The sequence below is a fragment of the Equus quagga genome, chromosome 6 (assembly GCF_021613505.1).
Source record: "Equus quagga isolate Etosha38 chromosome 6, UCLA_HA_Equagga_1.0, whole genome shotgun sequence".
NCBI lineage: Eukaryota > Metazoa > Chordata > Mammalia > Perissodactyla > Equidae > Equus > Equus quagga.
Window position 1 is genome coordinate 53,640,155 of NC_060272.1, and position 25,352 is coordinate 53,665,506.

General features: G+C 36.0%; 1 protein-coding gene across 5 annotated transcripts in view; it reads left to right on the top strand.

Annotated features, from left to right (window-relative positions):
• The window catches only part of NAA16 (N-alpha-acetyltransferase 16, NatA auxiliary subunit), a 69,628-nt gene that overhangs the window by 33,800 nt on the left and 10,476 nt on the right, over positions 1–25,352 (top strand). For all 5 annotated transcript variants that reach the window (XR_006889120.1, XM_046664755.1, XM_046664756.1 and 2 more), the window contains 4 exons: positions 15,138–15,210; positions 16,731–16,900; positions 17,451–17,603; positions 21,747–21,875. Coding sequence is in view for 4 of the 5 variants with exons in the window: in XM_046664755.1 (XP_046520711.1) it covers positions 15,138–15,210; positions 16,731–16,900; positions 17,451–17,603; positions 21,747–21,875 (525 nt within the window). In the remaining variant the exon portion in view is untranslated. The remainder of the gene's footprint in view (positions 1–15,137; positions 15,211–16,730; positions 16,901–17,450; positions 17,604–21,746; positions 21,876–25,352) is intronic.

Sequence of the window (25,352 nt, forward strand, 5' to 3'; positions counted from 1 at the left end):
TTTAATAAATGTAGTTTTAGCTAGTTCTTGAATAAAGAGAATACTACTTTCTGCCTTTAAAAATTAGAAAATAGGCACTTGGTCTTAAACTAGAAAGATAATTAGAAAATTAAAAGTTAATAGAAAACAAAATATTTGTAAGCATTACTTCTTATTTATTAAAGGTCTGAAATCTTGTGTTCTGTTCTGTAGTCAGAGTTTTTGAAAGTTACTAGTTGATAAGGAAAAGATTTTATTAGAAATGCTGAAATAGGTCCTGGCCCCGTGGCTGAGTGGTTGGGTTTGCATACTCCGCTTCAGCGGCCCAGGCTTTCCCTGGTTCGGATCCTGGGCGTGGACACGGCACCACTCATCAGGCCACGCTGAGGCGGCGTCCCACGTAGCACAACCAGAAGCACTTACAACTGGAATATACAACTACGTACTGGGGGACTTGGGGAGAAGAAGGAGGAAAAAAAAAAAGATTGGCAACAGTTGTTAGCTCAGCTGCCAATAATTTTTAAAAAAAGAAAAAAATGCCAAAATATTTTTTGTTCAACCTCTCCCACTTTATTTAGCTTTGACCCGTAATTATTTGTAAATTAGCAATAATTTGAATAGTAAAATATTGAAACCAAGGTCTATGTTAGGTATAACTGATTGGCACTTTCTTCCCTGTGGCAGCAGCTTTTGTAAACTGAAAGGAACAACTGATAATATCTAGTACTTGATTAGTAAAAATGTCATTTACCTTTAAAAAATCTTACAGTTCTTTGATGTCTGTAGTATGCTTTATTTGACTGTAATGGCAGTGCTATGAATTTTTTGAGAAACAGTGATTGGTTCATATGAAAACACATAGCAGCGCCTACCAATAACTTCTGTATGTTATTTAAATTAGTGTTCGCCAGAATTCCTCTCTTACTCTTTTTGGCAAGGGTGACAGAGAAGAAAGGTGAGATGAAAGGTCATAAAGAACTTACATATGTGAATTAGCACGCTGCTTTTGTCGCACTGTGTCGCACCAACAAGTGAATGCAGTGTTCGTTAAAGACTAGGTTCCTTTTAGGCTTTCGCTGAGTTCTCACGGGGTTTCTCAGTTTTCACAAGGGGCGTAGACGTTTTCAGATCCCTCCAATATTGATCCAAAGTTACCATCATAAAGGTGTTAAGCGTTTGTTGGTACTTTATAAAGTGTGGAAATTGCATTTTTAAAGAAGGCACTGAGAATGCATTAATTTATATGGGAATCTTTGACATCTCTTTAGTATTAATTTTTAAGCACACACCAGGAATGTTTACCAAGTGCTTTTGAGAATTGAATTAAACTGCAGAAAATTCAGTTCAAGTCATCAGAACTTAGTATAGTGGGAAAAAATTTACAAGTATGGGAAATATCTCTCAAATAATTTTGGCCAGATACATCTGTGAATCCTCATAAGGGCATTTTAAAATTTGCACATTTCTAACCAGCAGTTAGTCCTGACTTTTAGCAAGGGCTGCATTTTAACTCTCAAGGAAGGATTTCAAAGAGGTTAAGTCTTGGGGCTGGCCGGGTGGTCGAGTGGTTGATTTTGCATGCTCCGCTTCGGGGGCTCAGAGTTTTGTCGATTCAGATCCTGGGTGCGGACATGGCACCATTCATCGGGCCAACCTGGGGCGGCGTCCCACATGCCACAACTAGAGGGACCCACAACTGAAAATATACAACTATGTACCAGGGGGCTTTGGGGATAAAAAGGAAAAATAAAATCTTAAGGAAAAAAAAATGTTAAGTCTGATAAACAGGGTTTTGTAACTTTCCAAGTCTTGAAGAATAATTCATGTCAGGTAGCATGAAAATAAAATAATCTTTTGAAGTCACGATATAGTACAATTGCAAAAAAATATTTTAAAAATGTCTCCAGCATTTTAAATTGTGAATGCACTATTTGAGAGCATTTTTTGTGTAATTCCTTTCAAGGTTCTTTTCTTTGTGAATTTATTTGTGGTGTATATATGTAGCTGTAGTAATTTTGATGAAAAAATTTTGCTTTTCCTTTTCCCCTGGCAATTTCATGAGCATTTAATGTGTTATTGTATAGTCTTCATTATCTTCCTTTTTAAATGACTGCAGTCTTTTATAAAATCATACCTCCGTGTTGAACTTCCATTTTTCAAGTTTTCACTGTTAAAAAAATATCTTAAGTATCGTTGTACACATAGCTTTACTTAGGATTATTTCCTTCTCATAAATTCTCAGAATAAATTAGTGAGTAAAAGGTATGAACATTTTGTGGTTCTTGGATAAACACTGATACATTGGTTTCTCTAGGATTGTAGACACCAGTTTGTATTGAACCAGTGTATGTGACAGGTTCACTGGGCCCTCACCAGCATTAGGTTCTGTTAAATATTTTCCCTTCTTGTGTTTGCTTTTCTATGGAGATTTTTTTTTTGACATAAAGAAGTTAAAAATTTAATGTAACCAAATTTGTTGATCTTTATTTTTATTGTAGAAAGTCGTCTACTGCTTTAGAAACAGTATGGAAAGTCCTCTTCCCCTAGAGCAGTGCTTCTCAGGGGTGGGTGGGAAAGGGGATTTTGTCCCCCAGGTGACATTTTGTACTGTCTGGAGACGTTTTTGATTGTCACCATTGTGAGGGTGTGCTACTGACGTCTAACGAGTAGAGGCGGGGGTGTTGCTAAACATTCTGCAGTGCACGGGACAGCCCCCCACAACAGAGAATTCCATTATTGACATCTTGGGCTAGATAATTCTTTGTCATAGGGGCCTGACCTGTGCATTATAGGATATTTAGCCTGTCCTTGGTCTCTACCAACTAGATACCAGTACCTTCCTCCCAGTGTTTTTCATTGTTCTTGTTAACTTTATTGAGACATACCATAACATTTAACTATTTGAAGTGTACAATTGAGTGATTTTTAGTATATTTGGAGTTTTGCAACCATCACAACAGTGTAATTTTGGAAAATTTCATCACCCCAAAAAGAAGCTCCATCCCCCCAGCATTAGGCAACCACTGGTGTACTTTCTGTCTGTGGTTTTGCCTATTCTGGACATTTTGTACAAACAGAATCATACAATATGTGGCCTTTTTTTCTCTGGCTTCTTTTACCTAGCATAATATTTTCATCCATGTGGTAGGATGAGTGAGTATTTCACTCCCTTTTATGGCCAAATAATATCCCATTTTATGGCTATACCACATTTTATCTGTCAGGTGATGAACATTTTGGTTGTTCCTACCTTTTGGTTATTATGAATAATGGTGCCATGAACATTTCTGCACAAGTTTTTGCATGTACATGTTTTCATTTCTTTTGGGTGTATCTACCCAGGATTGGAATTGTTAGGTCAAATGCTACCTTTATGTTTAAACTTCTAAAAAACTACCAGACTGTTTTCCAAAGTGCCTTTACCATTTCACCCTCCCACAAGCAGTGTATGAGTATTCTGAGTTCTAGACATGCTCACCGACGATCCACTTGTTATGTGTGATTAATAGCCACTCTCGTGGGCGTGAAGTGCTATCTCTTTGTGGCTTTGGTTTGCATTTCTCCGATGACTGATGATGTTGAGCATCTTTTCATGTGCTTATTGGCCATATGTATATCTTCTTTGGAGAAATGTCAATTCAGATTCTTTGCCAGTTTTTAATTGGGTTGTCTTTTTATTATTGAATTGTAAGAGTTCTTTTTATCTTCTAGATACAAGTTCCTTTTGAGAGGTATAATTTGAAAATATTTTGTACCATTCTTTGGGTTGTCTTTCACTTTCTTGAAAGTATCCTTGGACACACAAAAGTTTTTAGTTTTGGTTAAGTCCAGTTTATCTTCCTTCCCTTTTGTTTTTTGTGCTTTTGTGTCATATCTAAGAAACTGTTTCCAAATCCAAGGTCATGAAGATTTACACATTTACTTCTGAGTTGTATACTTTTAATTCTTACATTGAGGTCTTCAATCCATTTTGAGAGCATTTTTGTATGTGGTGTGAGGTAGGAGTCCTCCTTCCTGCTTTTGCATGTTACTTTCCAGTTTCCCAGCACTGTGTGTTGAAAAGGCTGTTCTTTCTCTGTTGAAAGGTCTTGGCAGCCTTGTTGAAAATAAACTGACTGTAAATGTGAGCATTCATTACTGGACTCTCAGTTCTATTCCAGTGATCTGTACATCTGTTATTACGCTAGTACAGCACTGCCCTAATTACTTTGGCTTTAGAGTAAGTTTTAAATTTAGGAAGTGTGAATCTTCCTAGTTTGTTCTTTTTCAAGATTCTTTTGGCCGTTCAGGATTCCTTTTATTCGTGTTTGGATTTTAGGATCAGCTTTTCAGTTTTTACAGGGAAGCCATCTGGGGTTTAATAGGGATTGCATTGAATCTGTAGATCACTATGGGACATATTCCCATCTTAACAATATTAAATCTTTCAATCTATGAACATTGGATGTCTTTCCGTTTATTTAGATCTTCTTTAATTTCAGCACTTTTTTGGAGTTTGCAGTATACAAGTCTTGTACATCTTTTGTTAAACTTATTCCTAAGTATTTTATTTTTTTTATGGTATTCTAGATGGAATTATTTTCTTAATTTCATTTCCAGATTGTTCATTGCTAGTATATAAAATACAGTTGATTTTTGTAGATTGATCTTGTATTCTGCAACCTTGCTGAACTCGTCTATTAGTTGTTATAGTTGGTGTAATGGATTCTTAGGATTTCCTATGTGTAAGATCATGTCATCTGCAAATAGAAAGTTTTATTTCTTCCTTTCCATTTTGTTTTGTTTTCATTTCCTTGACTAATTGTCCTCGCCAGAACCTCCAGTACAGTGTTGAATAGGAGTGATGAGAGAGGCTTCTTTCTCTTGTTCTTGATCTTAGGAGGAAAACATCTAGTCTTTCTCCATTAAATATTATGTTAACTATGGATTTTTCATATATGCGTTTTATAACTTTGAGGAAATTCCCTTCTATTCCTAGTTTGTTGAGTGTTTTTATTGTGGGAGGGTGTTGAGTTTTGTCACATGCTTTTTCTGTGTCTGATGAGATGATCATGTGTTTTTTGGGTTTTATTCTATTGATATGATGTATTACATTAATTGAGTTTCACATGTTAAGCCAACCTGTTACTGCTGTGATAAAACCCACTTAATCATGGTGTATAATACTTTCTATGTGTTGCTAGATTCAATTTGCTAGTATTTTATTGAGGATGTTTGCATCTCTATTCCTAAGAGATACTTGTCTGTAGTTTTCTTGTGATGTCTTTGTCTGGTTTTGGTATCAGGATAATAATGGCCTTACAATGAGTTGGAAGGTGTTCTCTCCTGTTCTGTTTTTTTCTGAAAAGTTTGTGAAGAATTAGTATTGGTGTTAAATGTTTGGTAGAATTTACCAGTTGAAGCCATCTGGGCCTGGACTTTGTGGGTAGTTTTTGATTACCTATTCAAACTCTTTACTTGTTTTTGGTTTACTCATATTTTCTATTTCTTCTTGACCTGGATTCTGAAATTTGTGTTTCTAGAAATTTGTCCATTTCATCTGTTATCAAATATTGGCATATAATCATCCATGTTCCTTTATAATCATTTTATTTCTGTAAAGTCGGTAGTAATGTCTTTTCTCTTTTTAATTTTAACAATGTGAGTCTTTTTTTCTTGGTCAGTCTAGCTAAAGATTTGCTCATTTTGTTAGTCTTTTCAGCGTACCAAGTTTTAGGTCTGCCGATTGTTTTCCCCTCCTATTTCGTTAATTTCCAGTCTAATCTTCTACTTGTTTTAGGTTTAATTTGCTTGTCTTTTTTAGTGTCCTTTTTCTAACATGTTCTTAGTGTTCTGTACTTGTATCTTTTTCTTTACTGATTTGAGTGAGAAAAACAGGTTTAAGAATAAAGATTTGTATTTGTACAAAAAAAGATAGTGAAATCAGTTTTTATTTAATTTTAATTCAACTGTCAAGGCTACAGGTTATGCATGTTGGTGTGTGCATGTGTTATAAAAGAAACCAAAATGACTCTGCAAATTAATTTTGGACTTCTATTTTCACCTATAATGGATGTGACTTCCTAGTTTTCTTCTGTAGACATTCCCTGTGAGTGTAAGACTCTTGAGTAAGGACGGTCGTCATTAAGGTTTGCCTGGGTTGTTACAGGTGCATCTGATTCCGTTGAAGCTGGCTATCAGTACACAGGTGTACTGAATAGGAGTAACTTAAAACATCCTGGAAATTGAGTACTTGATGAGATTCTGACTAGATGAAGTGTCAGATGTCTCAACAGAAAGTAAATGACTGTCCACTCACAGGAAGAGAAGGTAGGCTGTTTCGCAGGAGACCTTTCTTTCGTGTGATAATCTGCCCATACTATGAAAACAGACCTAGATCCTCCTGTAGTTAAAGAACGGGCGGAGCTATGTGTGCTCTCTAGAAACCGGTGACAGGAGGTACAAAGAGTGATCGAAAACTTGGCCTCGTGTTCAGTGAAGAAAGAGAGAGTCGTCATAAACTTCATTGCGGTGTTTCTATGGGAAGTACTGAATCATTTGGCTGTTGTTGCTGGGGAACACCTATAATTTGTTTTTTCACTGAGTTTGATTGCTTTTTTGTTTTTCATAAAAAGCACAGGTTTATGCTAGTTTATTTTTTATAAAACATAAAATAAAAATTAAAAATTTTAGTCGGTGAGTTAACTATAATCATCTTGTGTTTCACCATGTGTATCACACTTTGGCAAATACCGTGCAGGGAAAAGAGCATTGCTTTGAAATCAGGTCTGGTTTGGAATCCTAACTCCATCACTTCTTTGCTTGAGCAATTACCTAAATCTGTTTCTGGATCATGAAGTTGGGGAAAATAATAGTTAAAGAGTTGGTGTGTGTTTTAATTAAATGATAAAGTTTGTAAAGTGTTTGATTCAGAGAAAGGTGTTCAAGAACTGGTTATTCTCTCACCACTCCTGTTCCTCACACTTCATCTCTGCAAGAAATTACTTGTTTTCGTTTTAGTGTCTTAGTTCTTGGACAACTTATCTCCGGAACTAGCTCCTTCGAAACCAAAATTGTCACTACTAATTGTACTTTTATTGGAAATTAATCCAGCAGTTTTGGTCCTTGTCAATAAACTGTTGTGCTTTTAGTTTTCCAGTTTGGGTAAAAAAATGAAAAGATAGTTTCAGTGACTTTCGTGTCACAGTAACATTTTAAGCATGTGATTTGTGTCTATATTGTGAAAAATTGTGTATCAGATGTGGTGTTGTAGCACTTTGTCTTTAAGGTTAATAAAGGATTCTTTTAACTTGTACATAAGAAAAGCTGATCAATCATCATGATTTAGGAAATTATCTATAGTAGTCACAATATTTGCCCAGGTTAGATTTTGTTAACAAAAATAAAGCTGCTTCAGTCTTGATCAAATATAGCTATAGAAGAAAATACTTAAATTAGGATAAGGTGGTTGAATTTGGAAATTTTTCAGTTCATAGAATTTTGGCTGTATAACTTAAGCTGTCCTTTTGGAGACTTTAAGTTCGGTGTTTTTTTGTTTTTTGGGTTTTTTTGGTGAGCAAGGTTGACCCTGAGCTAACATCTATGCCAGTCTTCCTCTGTTTTCTGTGTGGGATGCTGCCACAGCATGGCTTGATGTGTGTAGGTCCGTGCCCAGGATCCAAACCTGCGAATCCCGGGCTGCCAAAGCAGAGCTTGCGAACTTAACCACTATGCCACCAGGCTGGCCCCAAGGCTTTAAGTTTTTATTGTGATCTTAGATAACTAACTTAGTAGATTGGTTTTCTTGATTTTAAATGGCAGTGGCAAAATATTATTTTCAAGAAGGATAGTCATTACATGTTAAGTTTTACAAGAAAGGAGTTGAGCTGAGACATAAATTCTAGGTAGACTTGAAGTATGATGGGTCCTTATACCTGAGTAAAACTCCTTAAACTTAACTTTCATAGACAGATTTGGAAAATTGAATTATTCGCTTAACTCTTGAGTTAGTGACTTTAATATAAATTTTTTAGATTCAAGAAATATGCCTAACGAACCAGGAAAGCCGATGTTCTTTGCGGTTCTTTTATTTAGGAGATTTCATGTGGACTTTACATTATCTTGATTTTTCCTCAATCAAATCTTGTTTTGAAGTTCTAAAGCTGGAGATCTTTTTTATTCAGTAGTATTTATATGTCTTTATGTAGAATTATACGTAACTTCAATATATGTTGTACTTTTATTATTAAACTGACTTTAAAAATGTTTCACCCTTACAGATGCAGAGAGACCCTTATTGAAAACATACTTCAGCTGCAGTTTTTGCAACTGCCAGTAGATGGCATTATAAGTTCATGAGAAAATTTTTGCTTCCATAAATTGAACAACTTGAGGACTGAATTTCTAGACCTGGAAAGTTTTTTAACTTACAGATATTCTAAGTGAGATTGATGGCGTGGTATTGGTCAAGGTGCATTAAAAATGTCTATAACTGGGGCCGGTCTGGTGGTGTAGTGGTTAAGCTTGCAATTTTTGCTTTGGTGGCCCAGGGTTTGCAGGTCTGGATCCTGGGTGTGGACGTACACACTGCTCATCAAGCCATACTGTGGCAGCATCCCACATATAAAATAGAGGAAGATTGGCACAAATGTTAGCTCAGGGCTAATATTCCTCACACACACACGCACACAAAAGTGTCTATTACCGTTAATTTTGCTTTATAGTAGTAGTCTTTTTGCAATATTTTTCTCAGTTCTTTTTTCCCTCTTTTTTTTGAGGAAGATTGGCCCGGAGCTAACCACTGCCAATCCTCCTCTTTTTGCTGAGGAAGACCGGCCCTGAGCTAATATCCATGCCCATCTTCCTCTACTTTATATGTAGGATGCCTACCACAGCATGGCTTTTGCCAAGTGGTGCCATGTCTGCACCCGGGATCTGAACTGGCAAACCCCGGGCCAGCGAGAAGTGGAACGTGTGAACTTAACCACTGCACCACTGGGCCACCCCCTCAGTTCTCAAACTCTAGTGTGTGTATCAGAATTAACAAGAGGGTTTTGCTAAAAACAGATCGCTGATTCTGTAAATCTGGGGCTTGGTCCCAAAATTTACATCTCTAACAAATTACCAGGTGATGCTAATGCCAGTATTGATGATGTTCATGGTCTGAGGAGCACATTTTAAGAACCACTGGTTGTTTGTTTGTTTGTTTTGAGGAAGATAGTCCTGAGCTAACATCTGCCACCAACCCTCCTCTTTTTGCTGAGGAAGATTGGCCCTGAGCTAGCATCTTTGCCTATCTTCCTCCATTTTACATGTGGGACACCTCCCACATCTTGGCTTGATAAGCAGTCTGCACGTCCATGCCCAGGATCTGAACTGGTGAACCCTGGGCCGCTGAAGCAGAATGTATGAACATAACTGCTACACCACTGGGCTGGCCCCTTGTTTTATTTTTTTTAATTGTGGTAAAATACACAACATCCAATTCACTGTCTTAACCATTTTTAAGTGTACAGTTCACTGGTATTAAATACATTCACATTGTTCTGCAACGATCACCACCATCCATCGCCATGACACTTTTCATCTTGTAGAACTGAACCTCTGTATGCATTAAACAGTAACTTCCCATTTTCCCCTTCTCCCAGCCTCTGGCAACCACCATTATACTTTTTGTTTTTATTATTTTGACTACCCTAAGTGTCTCTAAGTGGAATCATACAGTATTTGTCTTTTTTGTGACTGGCTTATTTCACTTAGCATAATGTCCTCAAAGTTCACTCATCTTGTAGCATATTGCAGAATTGCCTTCCTTTTTAAGGCTTAAAAATATTTTATCGTATGTGGTAACATTTTGCTTATCCATTCATCTGTTGATAGACACTTTGGTTGCTTCCACGTTTTGGCTAATGTGAATAATGCTGCTATGAATATGGGTGTACATATACCTCTTTGAGTCCCTGCTTTCAATCCTTTTGGCTATATACCCAGAAATGGAATTGCTGGATCATTTGGTAATTCTTTTGTAAATTTTTTGAGAAACCGCCAAACTGTTTTCCGTAACAGCTGTACCATTTTATATTCCCACCAACAGTGCACAAGAGTTCCAGTTTCTTTACGTCTTCATCAACAGTTGTTGTTTTCTGTTTTTTTGATAATAGTTATCCTCTGAGGGTGAAGTCGTATCTCATTGTAGTTTTGATTTGCATTTCTGTAATGATTAGTGATGTTGTGCATCTCTTCATTTGCTGATTTGTATGTCTTTTTTGGAGAAATGTCTTTTGCCCACTTGTGAATAGAGTTTTTTGTCGTTGTTGAGTTTTAGGAGTTCTCTATATATTTTGGATATTAACCCCTTATCAGATACATGATTTACAAATACTTTCTGCCATTCTGTGGGTTGCCTTTTTACTCTGAGTGATCTTTTGATGCACAAAATTTAAAAATATTCAATAAGTCCAGTTTGTTTATTTTTTCTTTTGTTACCTGTGCCTTTGGTATCATATCCAAGAAATCATTGCCAAATCCAGGTCATGAAGCTTTTGTCATATGTTTTATTGTTTTAGGTCCTACCTTTAGGTCCTTGATCCATTTTGAGTTAATTTTTGTTTATGGTTTTAGGTAAGGGTCTAGCTTCATTCTTTTACCTGTGGATATCTAGTTTTCCCCTCACCATTTGTTGAAAAGACTGCCCTTTCCCCATTGAGTGGTCTTGACACCCTTGTCAAAAATCATTTGACCACATATGCGAGGGTTTGTTTCTGGGCTCTTTTATTCCATTAGTCTCTGTCAGTTTTCATCCACATGTTTTAATTACTATAACTTTGTAGTGAGTTTTGAAATCAGGATGTGAGTTCTCTGGTTTTGTGCTTGTTTTTCAAGATTGCGTTGGCTATTTCGGGTCCCTTGAGATTCCATGTGAATTTAGGATGAGTTTTTCTATTTGAAAAAAAAAGTCATTGGGATTTTGATAGTGATCGCATTGAGTCTGTAGATATCTTTGGGTAGTACTCACATTTTAATAAGAGGTCTTCCAATCCATGAACATGGGATGTGTTTCTGTTTATTTATGTCTTTTTAAATTTCTTTCAGCAATGTTTTGTAGTTTTCATTGTACAAGTCTTTCATTTCCTTGGTTAATTCATAAGTATTTTATTCTTTTTGATGCTATTGTGAATGGAGTTGTTTTTGTAATTTCCTTTTCAGGTTGTTCATTATTTGTGTATAGAAATGCAACAGATTTTTGCATATTGACTTTGTATCCTGCTACTTTGCTGAATTTGTTTATTAGTTGTAAAGTTTTTTTGTGGTGTGATTAGGATTTTCTGTAGGAAAGGTCATATCATCTGCAAACAGATATTTTTACTTCTTCCTTTCCAGTTTGGATGCCTTTTATTTCTTTTTCTTGCCTAATTGCTTTGTCTAGAACTTCCAGAACTGTGTTGAATAGAAGTGGTGAAAGTGGGCATCCTTGCCTCATTCCTGATCTTAGTAGAAACATTTTGTCTTTCATTATTTGATATATTCACTGTGGGTCTTTTGTAGATGGCATTCATTATATTGAGGTAGTATCTTTCTAATCCTAGTTTGTTGAGTGTTTTTATAGTGAAAGGATGTTGAATTTTGTCAGATGCTTTTTCTGCATCAATTGAGATGATAGTTTTTTTTTTTCCCCTCATTTTGTTGATGTGGCATATTACCTTGATTTTTATATGTTGAACCATCCTTGCATTCCAGAATAAATCCCAGTTGGTCATGGTGTATAATCTTTTTAGTATGCTGCTGAATTCTGTTTTCTAGTATTTTGTTGAGGATTTTTGCATCCATAGTCATCAGGGGTATTGATCAGTAGTTTCTTATGGTGTCTTTTTCTGGCTTTGGTATCAGAGTAATGCTGGCCTCATAAAATGAATTTGGAAGTGTTTGCTTCTCTTCTGTTTTTTGGGAAAACTTTGGCATTGGTTCTTTAAATGTTTGGTAGAATTCACCAGTGAAGCCATTGGGTCCAGGGTTTTCTTTGTTAATAGATTTTTGATTACTCATTCAATCTCCTTACTAGTTGTAGGTTTATTCAGATTTTAAGAAACATTGTTTTTTAACAATCTTTGTTTTAAAAGTCTTATTATTAAAACAATACAGCATTATTGTTTTTTGAAAGAATGTACCCATATTTTACTATCCTAATTATTTGGTAATGTTTTTATTGATAATGTATTTATGTATATGTATTTTAGTGAAGTCATAATGTGTGTAAATTCTTTTTGTGGTCTGTTTTTTTATGTTATTTACATATTTTTCCTCATTATTAATGTATAGTCCCATCTATTTCCCTTTTGCCTTTCTATAGAAAATTATGCCATATGATGTAGCATCATATCACAAAGATATGTAGGCCTGAGAAGTGTTTTAATTTGGTCTTTTTTTTGTTTTTTGACTGGTGTCAGTAGGATGGTCAGTGGCTTTATGGACATGATACCCTGTGACTTTGTGGAGCAGGGTTCTAATTTGGATTCAAAATTAAATTAATTAAATCATACCATCTTGTGTTACATGGAATGCACGAAGAGGTTTCTTTTGTAGCCATAAATACCAAAATCTGATTAGGACTTTGTGGATACATGGTCTGTTCCTCACTGGCAGTGAAACTACAGTACGTTTTGGTTAGTTCATAAAGAGGCCTAGAAAGAAAATAATTGTTTATCTGAAAATAAAATGTCTAACATCCCACTTTTCACAAAATAGTAAGCAATGTTTCAGACTTTATTTTAGTAGTAGGTAGGTAAGTGAATTTAGGTAAGAAAACCTGTAATTGTTTTAAGAACAGATTCTTAGTTTCTGCCTTTTACCAGGGCTGCTGACAATAATAAGCAAATCAGTCATTTTTGATTTCACTCAGACTTTTCAAATCTTTTTAGTTTTTTTGTAGACATGCTAACATGATTCGTAAATGAAATAACTCTCTTTTGTTAATTTTATATTTGCTTATTTTATATTGTTGTAATAAATGCTTTATTTTGTTTTTTTCTTAAAGACTGGCACCTGAGCGAATATCTGTTGCCAGTCTTCTTTTTTTTCTTCTTCTCCCCAAAGGCCCCCAGTACGTAGTTGTATATTCTAGTTGTAGGTTCTTCTGGTTGTGCTATGTGGGATGCTGCCTCAGCATGGCTTGACGAGCAGTGCCGTGTCCATGCCCAGGATCCTAACCGGCAAAACCCTGGGCTGCCGAAGCGGAGTGTGTGAACTTAACCACTTGGCCATTGGGCGGCCCCCATGTAATAAATGTTTACAAACTTGAAGTAGGAGATCACAATTTTTTTAATGGTATAATTAATATACAGCATTTGATATTAGAGATCATAATGCACGTGGAGACCTGAGACATAACACAGTTAGGACTCCTCCAGAGGCTGGGTGGCTGCCCAGTTTGTCCCTCTGTAACACACTCCTCCCCCCAATCAAACAAAAGAAAACTTCTTTAAATTTCAAGAACTCTTTAAGATTCTTTGGGAACTCAGTTTGGAAATGTGTATTTGAAATGTGTTGCTTAATGTCACATAAGAGTGTCATAAGTTTGTCCCTCCTAAGCCTTCTCTTACTTTTTTTCCCTCTCTGGCAAACTTTCCCCTCCCTGTTGTCCCCCCAGTGTGTGTGTGTGTGTGTGTGTGTGTGTTTAAAGTTTACTCCTCCTCAGTTTCCCCTCCCTGTTGTCCCCCCAGTGTGTGTGTGTGTGTGTGTGTGTGTGTGTGTGTGTGTGTGTGTTTAAAGTTTACTCCTCCTCAGTTTGGAAGCACTTAGTGTATTTTCCACGGTCTGGCCGATTTGATGCGCACCACTTGGTGTTTTGTGCACTAGAACTGACTGGGGAAAGGTTCCTGTGCTGCCGTTAGTCTCTAGTCTGACAGGACCCCGGTGAGTCAAGGAGAATTCCCCTTTTCGGAGCAGTTGTACCGATGCTCCGTATACTGAAGACTGGGAGAGCAGAGCAGTTAAAAGCTTAACTCGGGAGCCTTGTTGCTTGGGTTGAACTCTGGCTCCGCCATTGTGTACTTGCAGCTTATATTTATTTTCCCATTGCCTGTAAAATGAAGTTTATTAATAGTGCATACTTCATAGGGTTGTTTTAAGGCTGAGTTAATACAAGTAAAGTACTTAAAACAGTGCCTAGCTCATGGTAAGTGCCATATATAGGGTTGACTATTAATATAATTACTACATGATATTTGTAAAGCACTTGTGACAGTTACTGGCTTATTATTATTGTTGTTCCACTGTCTGTATCTTCCTTGTGTCTGGAGGTATTAGTAGCATTAAGGCCATTTTTAAAAAATTAGAATACTTTCAACATTATCACTATGAAAATAATATCATATTGGTCAGATACAGTTAAAATTTTTAATGATTTTCCTTCACTTTTGACCTTTGTTTTTTTTTTTGAAATTCACAAATAAGATGGTTATATTTTCTAATTCATTCTGAACAGTTAACATCAGTGGCCATTTAAAGCCAACTATACATGTAAGCACCTTTTTTTCTTCTGCCACTTCTCATTCATGTTGCTGTTGGTGCTCGCAGGGCATAGCACATTTACTGTGTGGTTTATAATATTTCGTTCGTACCTGAGTGAGCATTGAAATGCAAATTCTGTCAAAATGATCACTAAAAACAAAGGTAGTTTAAACATCTAGTTAGGAGTTTACTTAACCACTTCCGTCAACTTAGAGTATGATTTGGATCATTTTACTTGACTTTTTTGTGATGAGTAGCATTTTAGAAAATCTGAATATATAATGGCTTACAGCTTCACAATATAACAGTGGGAAGCAAAAGGCAAATAAATTAACTGTTAATAATAATAAATTATACAGATATGTTTATTGGTCAAAAAAAGGTTTTGTAGTAACTAGTGATAATTTGTCTTTCAAAACCTGAAGCTACTTATTGAGATGAGAAATTATGAGCTTCTGTTTTACTGTTAATGAAGAGAGCAGTACATTTTCTGTGTTTTTTCTCACTTTCCTCCCACACAGGGAGGGGGGAAAAGCAGACACCCTAGTGGTTTAGTTAATTTGTTAATTCATAGTTCTGAAATACGCTGCGTATTGTTTCCAAATCTAACCCATAGTAAGTATAAGTACCTTCATAAAATATTTTTAAATTTTAAAACTATGTTTCTTTAACAGATTTCTATAATCCAGGAGCTTGTTACTAATTATGAAGCCTCTCTTAAAATGTGTGACTTTTTTAGCCCTTATGGTAAGTTTAAATTAGATCGAATTGGAATTTGATTACTCATTTCAATCCCTTTTTAGTCACTTATAGTAAAACTATCTTGTTACGTACGTGCTACATGATTAGCTGTTTACTCAATAGTTTTTGAGTTAGTGAATGAAATGAGAAGAGCACTTTCAATCTTATTTAATTTAAATTTTCCATGATTTTGTGAGGTGGGAGTTAACCCTATTTTAACACGAATGAACACACTTGAGAGTTTGAGTGGCTTGGCCAAGATTGTGCACTTAATGTATTGAAACCTGTTTTTCCTGAATCCCTACTTCTCTCCTCTTTCTACTCTTATTACTTTAAACCGTGTTTTGTTTCTCTGTTTGTAGGAGCATATGTAAACCAGGACAGCTTGATTTAGAAAACACGCTGGAGTGCTCTCAGCCATGCAGATGCCACTTTAGTCTGGTTTCTTGGTGTATCTTTTGATACATGTTATTGTCCTTTTGTTTTTGTTAGTTTGAAACAAACTTCATAATAAAATAACAGACACAGAGGTAAATAAGATTGATCAGGGTTCAGATGTTGTCAGCCTCATCTGCCCATTAAAAAGTTCCTCATTGGCCTCTCACCTAATAATTTTCACAGCCGCTGAAGATCGTTGCCTCAATCCTATCATCGTTTCTTCTGCATTTATTAGCTGTAATTCTTACAGAGAATTTTCCCTCATCAAATGTTTGGTTCCCTTGAAATACAGTTTATATAAACAGGAGCAAGATAAATGCTTGGCTTTTTGCCTTTATTATTTGTTTTAATTTATGCTAATTTGTGTGTGTGCATTACTATCATTTCATTATAGTTCAGCTAGCCTAGGAGACCTTCTACTTTTTTCTGATGTAGTGCGGGTAAATCCTCCTTTCCACTCTTTCTACCGTATTTTATACCTGTATGTCTTCCCTTCTGAAATCCATTTTGGTAGCTTGATATTTCTTACCTGCTCTTCTGTAGCTTGAGGGTACAAGGGGGGAACAGGACAGAGCTCAGCTGATGAGCAGAGTTAATATCACCCTGTCAGAAACGTATCCTCCTCAAGCCCTTCAGCTTTGAGTTTCCTTCACTCACTGTCCAGGCCTCGGCACTGCTAACCCCTGGCACTTCCTGCCTCAGTGGAATTTGTAGTAGTGGTTAGGGACACCTTTTCTCTGAGCTGTTTTCCTTGACTTTTCCTGGGCCTGCTGCCTTATGCTCTCAGCCTGAGAACTCACAGAGTTAGATTAATTGACCTCTCTTCCCCAGCATTCTTTCTTTGGAGTGCGGTAGGAGTTAGAAGCCTATGGAACTAGCATCTTGTTTCTGTGCTTGGCTGCCACTTTTTGAACTTTATGGCATGAAGTCATATCTCTTTCTGTTGAAATTGATCGTTTTTGCTGGGTTTTTACTGTTTATTATTGTAATAATTATTAATTTCATTATGCATTGGGAGAGAGAAAGTTACATGATTTGCTTTACTTTGTCTTCTTCCCCATAATAATTTTATGTTTGTTTGATTGCAGAGAAGGGGGAGAAGGAACCACCAACAACACTACTCTGGGTTCAGTATTTCCTGGCACAGCACTTTGATAAACTTGGGCAATATTCTTTGGCTTTGGATTATATTAATGCTGCAATTGCTAGTACTCCAACTCTAATAGAATTATTCTATATGAAAGCAAAAATTTACAAGGTAAAATCTTAGTCATGTTTTTTGAATAGTTGAAGAATTTGGCCACTTTTAAGAACCCGTGGAGGGGCTGACCTAGTTGCATAGTGGTTAAGTTCACATGTTCTGCTTTGGCGGCCCAGGGTTTGTGGGTTCAGATCCCAGGTGTGGACCTAGACACTGCTCATCAAGCCGTGCTGTGACAGCATCCCACATACAGAATAGAGGAAGACTGGCACAGTTGTTAGCTCAGTGACAATCTTCCTCATCAAGAAAAAAAAAAACCCTTGGAGTTCTTTCCATATAGAAATAACTTCGGGGCACCTTGGTAATCTATTTCTAATACTCTAATAACCCTAAGGAGTTTTATGTTGCATAGTTATGTAATCAGTGTTGATCATTTGATTCAGCTCTTAGTAAGTGTAAATTGTAATTTACCCAAAGATTTGTAGATAAGTTTGACAGGAATGTTACCAAATTTCTGATTTGTCTTTATAAACTTTTTCCATTTATATTGCACCCATATTCTCTTAATCATAAACTGTGATTTCTTTAATACTTTGATCTCTTAAAGCATATAGGTAATCTCAAAGAAGCTGCAAAGTGGATGGATGAAGCGCAGTCTTTGGACACAGCTGATCGATTTATCAATTCTAAATGTGCAAAATACATGCTTCGAGCAAACATGATAAAAGAAGCAGAGGAAATGTGCTCCAAGTTCACAAGGGTAGGAAATAGCTGTAATTATCTGAGTTGGTAAAAATTAAACTTAAGTTCTGTGGTGATTTATGAAGTTTGCCACAGGCATTCTTAAGAATTCATTTTTGTACTGTTTTTTTAACCCCATTTAGCTCATATCCGAAGTACGGTTTCTTTCTGTGGTTGAGTGTGTGCGTGCATGTACTTCTGGTGGAGGATGGTTAAAAAGCAGTATAAGGAGCAAAATACTTTTATGCAAAGATAGGCAACATGCCATACCTCAGTGATTGTGTGTAGTATTCAATTTACAGTTCGTTTGTCTCACTAGTAATTTGTGACTGCTGTTTAATCTCTCTTTTACAGATCTTCAGAATTGTTCATAGAGTTCTTTCTATGTAGAACTAACTTTTTTGGACTACTAGTCTCTGTGACATTCAAGAGTTTAAGTTCTCTGAAATTGTTGGTCTAAACATTTGTTCCTTTCTTTTCAGTCCTTCATCATCCTTTCATGTCCTTTTTCACATAGATTTTCTGTTATATTATTAAAATAATACATGTTTATGGTTAAACATATAAGTAGACTCATGGAACAGAATAGAAAGCTCAGAAACAGATTCACACATATTTGGACACGTTGTATAGCTAGAAGTGCTTTAAAAATCAGGTGAAAAGATGTTGCTGGGACAATTAGTTATTTGTGTTGAAAAAAGTAAAATGACATCCTTATCTCACACTGCACACATATCAGTTCCAGGTGGATTAAAGATCTAAGTATGGAAAGTAAACCTTTCAAAGTTTTAGAAGAAAATATAGAAGTTTATCTTTAGGGCTTGAGGTAGAAAACATTTCCTAAGACACCAAAAGCATCAAGTACAAAAGTAAAATTGATATACTTGACTATTTTAAAATTTATGATAATGTATAACAAAAAGTAACTGTAAGTAAAGTGGGAAGGGGCCGGCCTGGTGGCATAGTGGTTAAGTTTGTGTGCTCTGCTTCAGTGGCCCGGGATTAACAGGTTTGGATCCCGGGTGCGGACCTACGCGCCACTCATCAAGCCATGCTAAGGAGGCATCCCACATACAAAATAGAGGAAGATTGGCACAGATGTTAGTTCAGAGCGAATCTTCCTCAAGCAAAAAGAAGAAGATTGACAATAAATGTTAGCTCAGGGCCAATCTTCCTCACAAAAACAGCAAAAAAAGTGGGAAGATAAACCATAGAATTGGAGTTGATATTTCCAACTCATACAACAAAAAAGGAATTTATATTGAACTCCAAAGAATTCACTGTGAAATAGTTATATAACACACTTTGAATGTGATATTGAGGCATAATGAGGAAACCATGTTTACGAGTTTGATTTCCAAGTTACAGTTAAGATACTTTGAAATTCTATACAAAGCAGAGGGCTTTAGTGATGGTGTTTGCTAGTAAGATGTTAAGGATGAAAATGAGTTATCGCTGTGCTCTGTGAGGCTAATGTATTGCTAACATGGCGCCAGTGTACCACCTTCCTTAGGTGTTGAGATTTCTAGTTGTGTCTGGGTGTCAATGGAAACCCCTTATCATTTAGAAGCCACAGAGTAGCTTGAACTTTTACTATGAAAATTTACTTGCAAGAGTGATGTCATAAAAATATAAATGTACCGCACACACACAAAACTCAGTAAAAAAAAAGACAACACAATACAAAATTGGGCAAAGGATATGAATAGTTAGTTCACAGAAGTGGAAAATGGAATGACCAAAAAAGATGTTTATATCAGTAATCAGGGAAAAAATAAGGTATCATTTTATGCCTATCAAATTAGCAGAAATGTGTACCTGACATTACTAGGTGTTGACAAATGGTATGTCACATATATATCATATATAGTACATACATATCACATATACGTATATATATGAAATATGTCATATATTAATGAGAAACAAGATATGGTCTATAGATAGTGGCCTTTAATAGATATATATATCCATTTAATTTATATATATATATTTATAGGTATATACACTTCTCATAAAAAGGTTTTTTCCATCTGAGCCTGCCTGACTTTTACTTTCTGATATTTAGAGTAATGCTAATAGTTTGTATATCATTTGTATGGGGAAATAGAAAGCTGGCTTTAACAATTATTAAGCACTGAGCCAAATACTTTATTGATGTTATTTAATCTTAATGATCCTATTATACCATTACCCTCGTATTGCAGTTAAGGAAATGTTTAGAGAGGTCAAGTACTGTGCCAGTGGGAGATCACCCAGCTAGTCATTCATTTGGAGCCAGGATTCCAGCTTGGGTGTCTCTGACTCTAAAACCCGTGTTTTAGAATCGTCTAGTAGGAACAGAAGCTACAGTGACTGATGTTTCTAAAACTCAGATGCTATAGGATCAACAGCAGATGCAAAGTGGAAGATGTAATGTTGGGCAAAAGTATTAGCAAGAATGATGGATATTAGAAAAAAATTACGAAAATAGTAATACTTTTGTGTAGCACTTAATCACGTTTGACGTTTTACAGCAAGGTGATTCAGGCTGTGAAGACGTCACTTGAATCATCTTTGGTCCCGTAGTAAATAGTGCTGGGGTTCAAACTCTTCAGTGCCCTTTCCACTGTATCTCGATTTTGAAGATTAAAAGACAGTATAAGAGTAGATGTAAAAGCAATGATGTTTGTAGAGAAAAGTACCACCTGGCAGGCTAGGGTAGAGATTATAAGTAAAGTACAATTAAAAATGAGTGTACAAAACTTCTGTAGTTAAATAAGTCCAGTGATTAAAAAAAACCAAACACAAGCACACACACAATCACACACACATAGACACATACACATACATACCCCCACCCCCCCCCCCCCCCCCCCCCACCCCAAGCCACAGACAACTAGGACGTGTCTGAAAAGGCACAGGAGAATGAGAAAGAAGAGCAGAGCTTCGCTATTTGAGGAGAGTACTCACTAAAATCTGTGGCTGAGATTGCTCATGACAGTTGCCTCTGGTCATTTACTCTTGTAGTTGTCATGCTGTGTGGAGAGCTTATTCAGTTTATCCATACTGGTTCATTGGCTGGGCATGTCTGTAATGTGTGGTGGATAACATAGTGAGCCAGGGGAGGAAAACTGCTAATGACTTTGAATAAGAGGTTAATATCTGCTTGCTAATAAATGAGTAAAGTGCTCATATTTCCTTCTTGCTAACTTTTCACAGTTGTAAATTTTTGTACAGAGTTGCTGATGCAAGTTGGATAGTTCTAGTGGGTAAAGGTTTTGATATGAAAAATAATGTTGATTTCTTATAAACATATATAGTCATCAGAAAATGAAAAATATTTGCAACCATAAAGAAGAAATAAAGTACACCCATAATACCATTCACTCAGAGATAACCAGTTTTTATACTTTTAATGAGAATTCTGAAAATTGAGCTGATAAAATAGGTGTGAAAAGGAACTGAAGACTGACATTATTTATGTAAATACACTTTTGCCATCATTCCTCGACTCACAGAAAATATATTTGAAATAACTCTTCTAAATTGTGACAAAACCTCAGTGTCCCTACACTGAAACTGAGTATTTTATGTCTTACAGTCTTCTCAGAATTCACATTGAGCCTAAATTAACACATTTCATTATTTGGTTTTGTCAGTCTGCTGAAAAGGAAGAGTGTTGGCATGGAGCAGGAGATGCTGTTAGGAGCAGACACATGGGTACAAAGACAGTGACAACTGATAGCCTGCTGTGCAGGGAGGGGACTGGGAGACTGAATTATTAGTAACAGATTTGACAAGAATGGATGAACATAATGGTGACGCTGAGTCAGCAAGGAAAGGTTAAGTAGCTTTTACTTCATAGGCAGAAAGTAGGCAATGTTTCATAGGATTACCGTCTTAAATAGTTTAAATTAGAAACTTTGGTGTTTAAAAACTTAGCTTCAGTAATCTGGAGTCTTTTCTATGTAGAGTGTTGAGAACCACAACAGAGCTGGATAAGTAAGATGTTATATAATTTTAAATTGGTTGGAGCCTTTTGGAAGCACATTGATATATTTGTTAAGTGCCATTTATTATCATAATAGTACTTGGTAGTCATAGTTGTAAAAGAGAAAATGAGATTTTTAGGATCTCTTTTACTGTTTGTTTCCTATAGTTATGAATGCTTCCGTTTCAGGAAGGAACATCTGCCATGGAAAATCTCAATGAAATGCAGTGTATGTGGTTTCAAACAGAATGCATTTCAGCTTATCAGCGTTTGGGGAGATACGGGGATGCCTTGAAAAAATGCCATGAAGTGGAAAGGGTAAGTTGATAGACTTTTGACTTTATTTTTCTCCTGTAAGGTGATGAAAACAGGTAGATTTCTACACAGGATCATCTACCTCTTCTAACTACCTCGGAAACTTCGTTGTCAAGAAAATTCTTGATCTTTAGTCTTCCAAAAATTCAGAAGTTGTGAATAAATGATTGCTTTCTTTTGCTCCTCAAATGGTTGTGATTTTGACAGGTCTACGTATTTTTGTCTGAAGGAAGAAGGAAAAAATTTATTTAGTAAGCCATTATTGCTATTACCAACATATATTCAAAATTTCTCTTCCCTCAATGGGCCGTTATTTGATTTTCATCACTAGCCTAGAAGGATACACAAGCTGACAGCCACCTCTTTCCCCTTTGCGTCAGGATCTGCTCCGTAGTCAGCCTCTCTCCAGTTTGTCTTCCCAGGCTGTTTGTTCTCACATTCAGTACTTTGAGCAGCAACCTATGGCTGGTTTGCAGGCTTGTTTTATTACTTGCTTTTAAGATGATGAGTGTGATGTGCCTTAGTGAGGGGACTTTTCTTTTCCTTTGTGTGAATTTTTGTTTTCCTGTTCTTTGTCATCTCTGAAGCACTCTCCTTCCAAATGGACACCAGGAGGAACAGAGCCACAAATGCACCCCTAAGGCAGTCCTCAGCAGCCCTCAGTTGTGGGGTCGCTCGGCACACAGTTCCCACGCTGCGCAGTATAAAACCACAGGCATCGTAGTCAGGTGAGCCTCATGTCTGCTCTCTGGCAGTCACTTTGGCCTTTTTCCCATGTGAAACTTCTGAGCTTACCCAAAAGAAAGGCTGAATCTTAGGGGGTGGCTTTTGATGGAAACTGAAACTAGGATTATACCTGAGCCCTTTTAGAAATAACCTAGTTTTTTGCTTTGTTTTGGGTTTTTTTCCTTTTTAAGCCTGGGCTTGATGGCTGTGTCTCTGGGGAAAATCCTTCTCATCTTCTCCTTGAAAAACATAAAGCCCTTGGATGATAATGTGAAATATTCAGTCAATATCCAAGCATTCTAGTTTCAATCAGGCTCTTATTTCTGTGGTAAAACTGTAGATCATTAGTTTGTTTTGACACTCCTAGATGACTGTCACTTTAAAAGCACTCTGCTTGATATTTGGGAAAGGTGTGTTTTTATTAACCAGGACATGCTCAGTGAGTAGTAGATTGTTTTCTGAATGAAGAGGCTGCCAGGCACTTATGGGTTAGTAATTGCAGCAAGACCATAGCTAGAAATATATCAGATTTTCTGTGACAGTGAAGTTTGAACATACTTAACATCATTATAATTGCAAACTTCTCCAGCTTCAATCCCGTTCCTCCTAACATTAATAACTGTATTACTGTATTCTTTTTAATATTTTTTGAGGATTGTTAGACTATGATTAATAGCTATTCTGTTGCTAAGTTTCATTTAGATTATGCTTTCCCTTAAATTGTTAGTGATTTTGGCTGAGTAACATGAAATAAAACTATAATGTTGGATAAACTACTTCTAGTTCAAGAAATATGATTTGACTGGTGAAAAGCATTTTGAAGGAAAAAAATTTATAGGAAATCGGTGGTTATCAGAGATTAAAACATGGCAGAAATCATGTCACCGTCTAGGTCACGTTACATAATTATTGCTAGAAACTTTACTGTCTTTATTTAGAGCTTGCTCTGAGAATAGAAAGAACTAGAAATAGATAAACAAGAAAAGAGCCTATTCTTAGGCCACTTGTAAGCTAGTCTTTAGAGTGAGTAGTTTTTACTAAATGTAAATAAGACTTTTCTGGTGGTTATATGTAGAAATGTGAGTGCTTAGTACAAATAGGGTGATTAAATATTTGCAGACTGATTAATACTTCTAAAATTGATTTGTAATAAAGTTAATGTACTCTAAAAGAAAACACATTCACAGTATAATGGTAAGGATTTAGGAATAATTGCAGAATTCAGACATCTCCCTGAGTTACTTTTGTGCCTGGGTTTTAAATATTTTAGTAAAGAAATGAGCACCTTTTAAAAATAAAACTTTGCAGTTTACCTTCTAAATAGAAGGTCAGTGAATAGAGAAATATGTTCAAATAAGGGCTGAGTCTTCCTTCTGCCTTCAAGAAATCTTTGTTGCAGGCAGTTTCGGCTGGGACCCACCCTGTTCTGCACTCTTAGTAGTTGGGTTTGGAATGTTAGAGTTCTGGACTGGCCGCGCTTTAGGACTTTTTCTGTCTTCACCTCGCCTCCGTCATACGATTTTAGAATTGTATGTAAAGATTATGTAGTCCAACCCAATCTGATGTTTAGAACTTGAGTTTTATTAAAAATAAAACAGCTGTCTTCAAAATATTGGATATAACCTAGTGTTCAGAATAACAAACTATTTTATCTTTTAAGAATTGTTTTCTTTCTTATCTTTTTTTCCTGGAGATTGGTTTTTCATTATTTTAGTGTGCTGATTTATATCTGAAATAGAGCAACAATACTTATTTCTGAAACTTTTTGATAAGATCTAGGGTTTCTGATAGGTCAAAACCATAGGAAGTTCATAACTTTGTCTTCTAATGCATCTTAATCTTTATGAAATTGACACATGCTTTATAAGGACAGATATTCTATAAAAGAAATAGAATATTTTATTACCCTAGTTCGGCTGGTTATTATTTGTTAACTCCAGAGGCTTTTGTTCCCTTTCTATATGCAAGCTCTTACCGGTCTCCTCCAGAACTCTGAGAAGTAATGGATGGGAGAATATGGGTCAGAAGAGAGAGCCTAATAGGAAATTACTAAAGAAAACCATGCCCTTAAAGCTGTGAATAGCATTTCTTAATTCTATGCTGACTTGTCTTACTTGACTTAAGCCTAATTTTGACAATGTCAGCGATTTGTGTTGGTATTAACCCCTCCCCCCGCCCCCCCCCCCGCCAAATAAGAGAGCACTACTGTTTATGATGAAAGGAGGGCGTTAGCTGTGTGTGAAAATTTGGGTACCCACTTTCTGTGGCGAGCTGATGTGACCTTATGTTCATTTGTCTGAAGTGCAGAGAAGCTAACTTTACCTGTTTGTGTTATTATCTAGTGTATTTTTATGTTTTATAAGTTTGGAGACTTAAAAACTCACCCCAAGGTAGTACAAAGGAGATCTCTGTGGTGATGGAATAGTTCTGTCTCTTTTTTTTTTCTATATATTTTAATTTATTAGCATATATAAGCTAAACTTTTGTATTAATTTTCATTACATGGCTATATACATGTGAATGACCAGTGACCACTAGTTTTTTCAAAGTTTGTGTAAAAATTTTTTAAATAATACTTTTAGCTAGTAATATTAAAGCATTAATTTTTGCTATATTTTTAAGTCAATCAAACTTTAAACAAAAACAGTAGATTGTAACAACTTCAAAGGGCTTGGAAATTGGCATTATAAACAATCTTATAATTCAAGTTTTATTTTTACTAATCATTTCAGTTGTAGTGTTCTTTTTTTTTTT